Here is a 6,250-nt window from a genome sequence, read left to right on the forward strand (position 1 = left end):
AAACTATCAAAAAAAAAATTTATTATAAAAAGGAATTTAATAGATCAAGGGAATAAGGAAGAATGGAAAATCTAGTGATGGGAGTAAGAGGGGAAAAATATTATTGCTTGCTGGAAAATTATTTCCTGATGAGAGAAGTCACCTGGTGAAAAGTCGGAAAAGTCGGATGAGCAACAAATTGCCTTATGCTGTGTATATTTCAGATATTTTTTGGTACCCCTTTATAAGTGAAGGGTTTTATACCTTTTATTCATGTTTTCTTCACAATAAATTTTTTTAAGTTTACAAATTAGTTTTTTATATGGTAAAAAAGTGCTATACTCTCTTAATTTTAATAGATACTGGATCAACGCCCCATTTTAAGATCAATTTTACTGATGAGAGTGCTATTAAACCTTCTTGGCATGAGAATAGTATTGGGAAATATATATTCTGGCTAAAATGAACATTGTTGGACAAAGATGATACCAATTACAAGTATAAAAGTGATCGTGTTTCCTCTCAAGCTAAATATTAATCTAATGTCCCTAACCATGATCCATCTCTATCTACTCCAATTGGTTATTGACAAATTTGACAATCTTAAAAATCTAATGGTAGATATGCATGAGCAAAACCATGTCTTCCATTTGATAATTTGGATGCTCGCATAAAGGCGTTCGAAGAGTCATCTTATTCAAGGGATTCTCAGATGTTTGGTTGTTATATTTTGTTGTTCTGAATTTTAAGACCTTTATGGATTTGGAACTGTAGTTTGATTTGTATGGCCGGTGGTATTCTGGAAAGTATGCACTTTTTAATATCATATTTATTGTAAGTGATAGATAGTACATGGCTTTGTGAAAATGGGGTTCATAACCCAATCTTACGTTTTATTAAACTTTTGGCTGTTCACACATTCCACCTGTTAAAAAAACAATAGGAGAATATGGGGAAATGAAAAGAAAGAGACTTTTCATCTAATAAACAAGTACAGCATCATATGTCCCTAACGTTATCAGATATACTTCCTTTGATCCTTCACATTTACATCATATTTCTCACTTTCTTCCTTTTTTTTTCAATGTACAAGCTTGTTAAAGTTAAGCAGTACCTAAGCTGTATAGGTTGGGAGGGGAACATAGTTGAGAGTGAAATTATGTTGAGATAAGATTCAAAGCTCATGGTTAACAGGTGTCTGAGCATTACTAAGATGGTGGGGGCTTGAAGAAACAGGGTCTTCGATGGGTTTATTTCCCATATCCTTAGTTCTGTGAAGGAGGAATGTCCCAGATAAAATTGTGACAAACCCACACAATTCAGTAGCAATCTGCGATGCGTTTTGTGTGTCCCATTCCTGCAGCATAATTAACCATTCACTAACTTGTTATTGTACAAGTATTATAAGGTCATGATGCAACAAACTATTCTCAAGGAAAAAATAAAAAAAATTGAGTGTGAACATTTTGATAACTTACAAAGTTACTGTGAGTGCTGCCCTCCCAGAATTGACCAATAAGTAATTGCATAGAGTAATAGAATTGACTTTCTAGTAACAAGTTTTAATATTTGCATTTTAGTGGTCGATAAGTAAAAGGCAGCACAACCCTCTGAATTAAAAGGACATGAGAGAGTCTAATTTATCTCATGGGGCTACTTTAACCAAGGTCAACTAACAGTGTTTAAAAAGCAAATTGATAATTAACCCTTTTCTTTACCAAAAATTTTATGATTTCGCATGAGGTAAGTTAGAGAAATCCTTTAATAATACTCTCTATTTATGATTTCGCAACCAATATTCTTACTACAATTGGTTAAGATGTTTACCTCTTTATAGTCCACTAGCATATAGCCAATCAATTTTAAGACTAGTGCAGAAAAGCCTAAGAAAGCTATAAAACTACACAGAAATTATGAATAACTTGGTCAATAATGACCTAAATGAAAATATTCTGAATGGCAAATATTGAATGTGACATGGAAGGTAACAAGTCACCTTAAACATGATCATGCTGGCAATGATGGTGAATGATGTAAACATTACATAGTAAACTGGTGATATGACAGCAGTATTAAAGATGTCCAGAGCCTGCAAACGTGTTTTCCAAGTTAAATACATAACATTACAAAACAGCTGGTAAAGTAAACCTTTTACATATTTCATTCATTTTAAAGCTAAAATAAAAAGTGCTTAGAAGAAGAAGTAGAGTTTAATTGCAAGGACACTCAAGATTAATGACCCCAACCATGCCTTAATTGTGAGTTAAAAAGAAATGTCTTTTTAGAATGAGGGTTTAATTGCTGGATTGAGGCATTGTATACATGGGAAAGGATATGAAATCAGCTCCTACCTCTGCCTACAAAGGTTTTGCCTCTTGATTTTCCATCAATTAGAGAACACAAAGAAAGAAGGGGAAGAACATGGAAAAGTTGTCTTTCTTTGTTCACTTCAATTTTACAAGGACTAAGGTATCAAATTTTTCACCCAAGATAATGGTTAGTCATTCTATTTTATCTTACCAGTGAAAATTGTGAATCCTGAAGATCCTTCTTCTACATAATTTCATCTTAAAATTATTACAATAAGGCCAAATTGCAAAAGCTTACCTTGTTCAAATAGTTAATTTGCATAAGGCAAAATCCTATCACGATCATCGTAAAGAACCAAGTCTCAAAGTAAATAAATTGATTCATCCCTTCAAATGTAAGCTTCAAAGCTATTCCCACTGCTTTGACACTCATAACCTGTGCAAAATCTAGGATCAGCAGTAAGTTTGTGGGCATTCATGATACGTATGAGCATTGAATATTAGAACATGTAATTAATACCGTGAGTGAGCCCGTGAGTGAACATATTCCAATATATACGATCATATGGCTCTGCCCATGGCTATGCGAATAACGAAAAATAAGGACAGAAACCAGTATCACCACAATGCAAGTGTATACAATAAATCCTGCTCATTGACAAAAAATTATAATCTTAGGTCCTTAGCTTTATAGAAAGCCAGAAATGAATGCCTTGAATTCAAGAAAATAAGGCCTAATGCATTTTATATAAAAATCATGATAACAAATGGTTTCTAATTGCGGTTGCGGTTATTCCCGAAATTGCATACGACCACAATGGTGGTCGTGATGCCGTTACGGGGACTACAAATCCCTTTATTTGAGGCAGCAATTGCAATTGTGAACCGCAAATTAAAACCCAAAGACCATAGACGGAACTAGGTAGGGGGAAATAGGGCAGTTTCCTCCGAAGAGGAAAATTTTCCTTAATAAAATAGTATTTACATGTTGTGTTCCCCTCTTCAAATTTTCGAACTGTCTCTTTTAATTAGTAACTGTTAATTTCACTTAATGTTTAAATTTCTACCTCCATTATCCATTTTTCCTAGTTTCGTCCCTCTACCTGTGACAACCCACGTAACTCGAGCAGTTTAGACTTCAAATGTACCTGGTTCTGTAGCAAGCTGCCACACTTCCTTTACAGAGTGAATGTCTTTCTCTTGTGGTGCATGCAGAACAATAGTTGTGGATCCCACCATACAGAGAGCACATCCAAGCACGCCAAATATGTGCAATTTCTCTTCCAATATGAAGTGAGCTAGCACTGCACTGCATCATGATATGGGGTTGTAACTGTTTCAATTGCGCAGGGTTTACAATTTTGTGAACAAGGTTATGTTGCTTACCTGAAAATCACACTCAAAGCTCCCAAAGGAGTAACAAGGATTGCAGGTGCAAATGCATAAGCCGCAAAATTGGCTATTTCTCCAACAATCACTGCAAAAACATTATGTAATTTAGCAGAAACTACCAAAATTCAGCCATGCCTTGGTGAATTTTTTTAAGATCACGGGCACAAAAACAAGAAACCTGTGTGGAACAACTTATTTAAACTTAACTTATAGCATAAAAGCTGATGCAAGTGCTTGGATAAGCTTTTGAAAATAGCTTATGACCTACATATAAGCTGTTTTGAGCTAATTTTCCTAAGATACTCATGTTAGCTTATGAATAAGCACATATACGGTATTCTGAGCTAATTTTCTCAATTTATGATATAAGCGCTTATAAAAAAGCTCCCGAACGCAAATTAGCACAGATACAAATTCAAAATTCTTTGAGTTGTACTGTATTTGGGAATTCTGAGCTATTGAAAGGCTTAGAGATATTCATATATTATTAGAACTCAGGCAGCACCTAACTCCACCCAAAAGCTAGTTTAGAGTTGAGGATTGTCCTCCATTTTAATCAAGTCACTATAACTCTAATCATTGTGAAACTTAACATATATAGAGCACAAGAATGATTGCTTAAAGATAAATTAGGTTCTACATGATTGAAACAAAATTGATTGGAATATAAATTATGAAAACCACTCACTTGAAATCATTCCACCCCACCACCACGGTTCCAACAGATACGAATGCCCTCCCGTGGCTGATCAAATCAAAGCAAAATAATCATAACATTAAACAGAAAATGACACTTTTTTAACAACCCAAATGAAAGTTAAAAATGATATGAGAGGTGAACCTGCTCTTGTCCCATTATTTGCAGCATTTTTAAGACCCATTTTCTTAATTATGAAGCTAGACCCAATGAAAATGCTGGATGACAGAGCCAACACAAGGCCAATTACATTGTCATTGGATATCCCCATGATGTATCTCGAACATAAGAAGGAAAAAAAAAGTTGATACCCAATAGGCTAGGAACTGAAATAATCAAGCTTGCAGGGCCAAGATGTTAAGAAATCCAACGCCCCTTTACCTATGATCATGAATATAAATGAAAAGGAAAATAAGTGAAAAATAAAAAAAATGGAAAGTCACATATGCAAAATGTAACGCATTGATTGACAAGAATACACACATATATATATGTACCTTATTCTTGGCACCCTGCAAACAAGTATTGTTGCTAAAACCCCATTTTCATTTTCATGGGATCATAAAAAAGAAGGTACAACAGTTAGGGTTCTTAGAGCATGAAATTTGAGGTTGTTATGTTGGGGGCGTTCTCTCCAAAGAGGGAGAGAATTGAGACGCAAGAGGCAACGGTAAACTCGTTACCTATGCGTCGTCCCAGGGGAAAAATGACAACTGCAACACCACTTTTTAATTCATTTCCTATGCAAATGTAGAATGACCATCATATCCCCGTGTTGCCCTTTTCTTAGCCCCTTCATCTTTATGTATTTATAAACGATTCACGCTTGAATGTTGTGTTAGGACATTTCCCACCAACATGGCGTGAATAATAATCTATACACAACAACTAATAACATAACGGTACGCCTTCATCTCCGAAACAAATAAATTGTTTTCTAGGTTATTCCCGTCAATTTAATTACACAAGTTACGTCATGAAATTTCACATTCGACGTAGGTAAATCTCATACGTTATTTCAACGTCTTGTTAAAATAATTGTGCGGCGCACCAATCGTGTCAAAAAAATTCAAAAAAGTCACGCAATAAAATATTGTACAACGCTAAATTATAGAGATTAAATAAATAAAACTATTTTTTTAATTCGGGGTCTTACATGTGCGACCACACCTTCTCATCTCTCTAGCAAATCTTCCTTCCCACCATCAAACTGCAGCTGACCCTTTCTTCCCTTTTTCACTATGGATGGCCCAAGGCGAGAATCAATACCCAAACCCTCTCCATACCTCTTTTTTTTTTTTGTCAAATATGTATGAAATAAAACCTCAAGGGTTACCCAACGAACAATTACATCATGCGAGAACTAGTCTCTAAGAGTGCTACACAATGCACAAAAACATATAAAAGTGAAGAACAAGCATGCCCACCCAAGCATGCCCTCTCCATACCTCTTGACTTCCGTCAGTTCTTAATATGATGTTATGTGATCGTAAACTTTGGGGCCTACCTGGGTCACAACATATATTTTTTTTTTTTCAGTAAGGCCACGATCATCATGCGAGACCAGTCGCGAGTATAACCTTTTGCTGCTGCCAGTAAACGATTCAACCATCACTAGTTATTGAATTTCACCAATGAATTTATTTTTATTTTTACGGGAAATCTAAAACTAAAAAAGTAACATGAGAAATGCCAGAGTAACATATTCCACGCTCATTTTGATTCATAAGTAATTAATGTAATAAACCAAGAAGTTGAATAACGACTCTATATTCATTCTACATTTATTCGTGGAAAAAATGTAAAAGAAATTTGATGTGTAAATGCGACAAGAATTACAGACACAACAGTTCATTTGGATCATGTGCCCATA

General features: G+C 34.9%; 1 protein-coding gene across 1 annotated transcript; it reads right to left on the minus strand.

Annotated features, from left to right (window-relative positions):
* Nucleotides 1-929: 929 nt before the first annotated feature.
* LOC130722915 (probable magnesium transporter NIPA1) lies at nucleotides 930-5,091 on the minus strand. The gene is made up of 9 exons (XM_057573802.1): nucleotides 4,875-5,091; nucleotides 4,522-4,758; nucleotides 4,369-4,425; nucleotides 3,675-3,765; nucleotides 3,437-3,597; nucleotides 2,809-2,936; nucleotides 2,587-2,724; nucleotides 1,976-2,068; nucleotides 930-1,336 (listed from the first exon to the last, which is right to left on the minus strand). Exons 2-9 carry the CDS (start codon nucleotides 4,646-4,648, stop codon nucleotides 1,154-1,156), a joined length of 978 nt encoding a protein of 325 aa, XP_057429785.1. The 5' UTR covers nucleotides 4,649-4,758; nucleotides 4,875-5,091; the 3' UTR covers nucleotides 930-1,153.
* Nucleotides 5,092-6,250: the final 1,159 nt, after the last annotated feature.

Source organism: Lotus japonicus, chromosome 6 (genome assembly GCF_012489685.1).
Source record: "Lotus japonicus ecotype B-129 chromosome 6, LjGifu_v1.2".
Lineage (NCBI taxonomy): Eukaryota > Viridiplantae > Streptophyta > Magnoliopsida > Fabales > Fabaceae > Lotus > Lotus japonicus.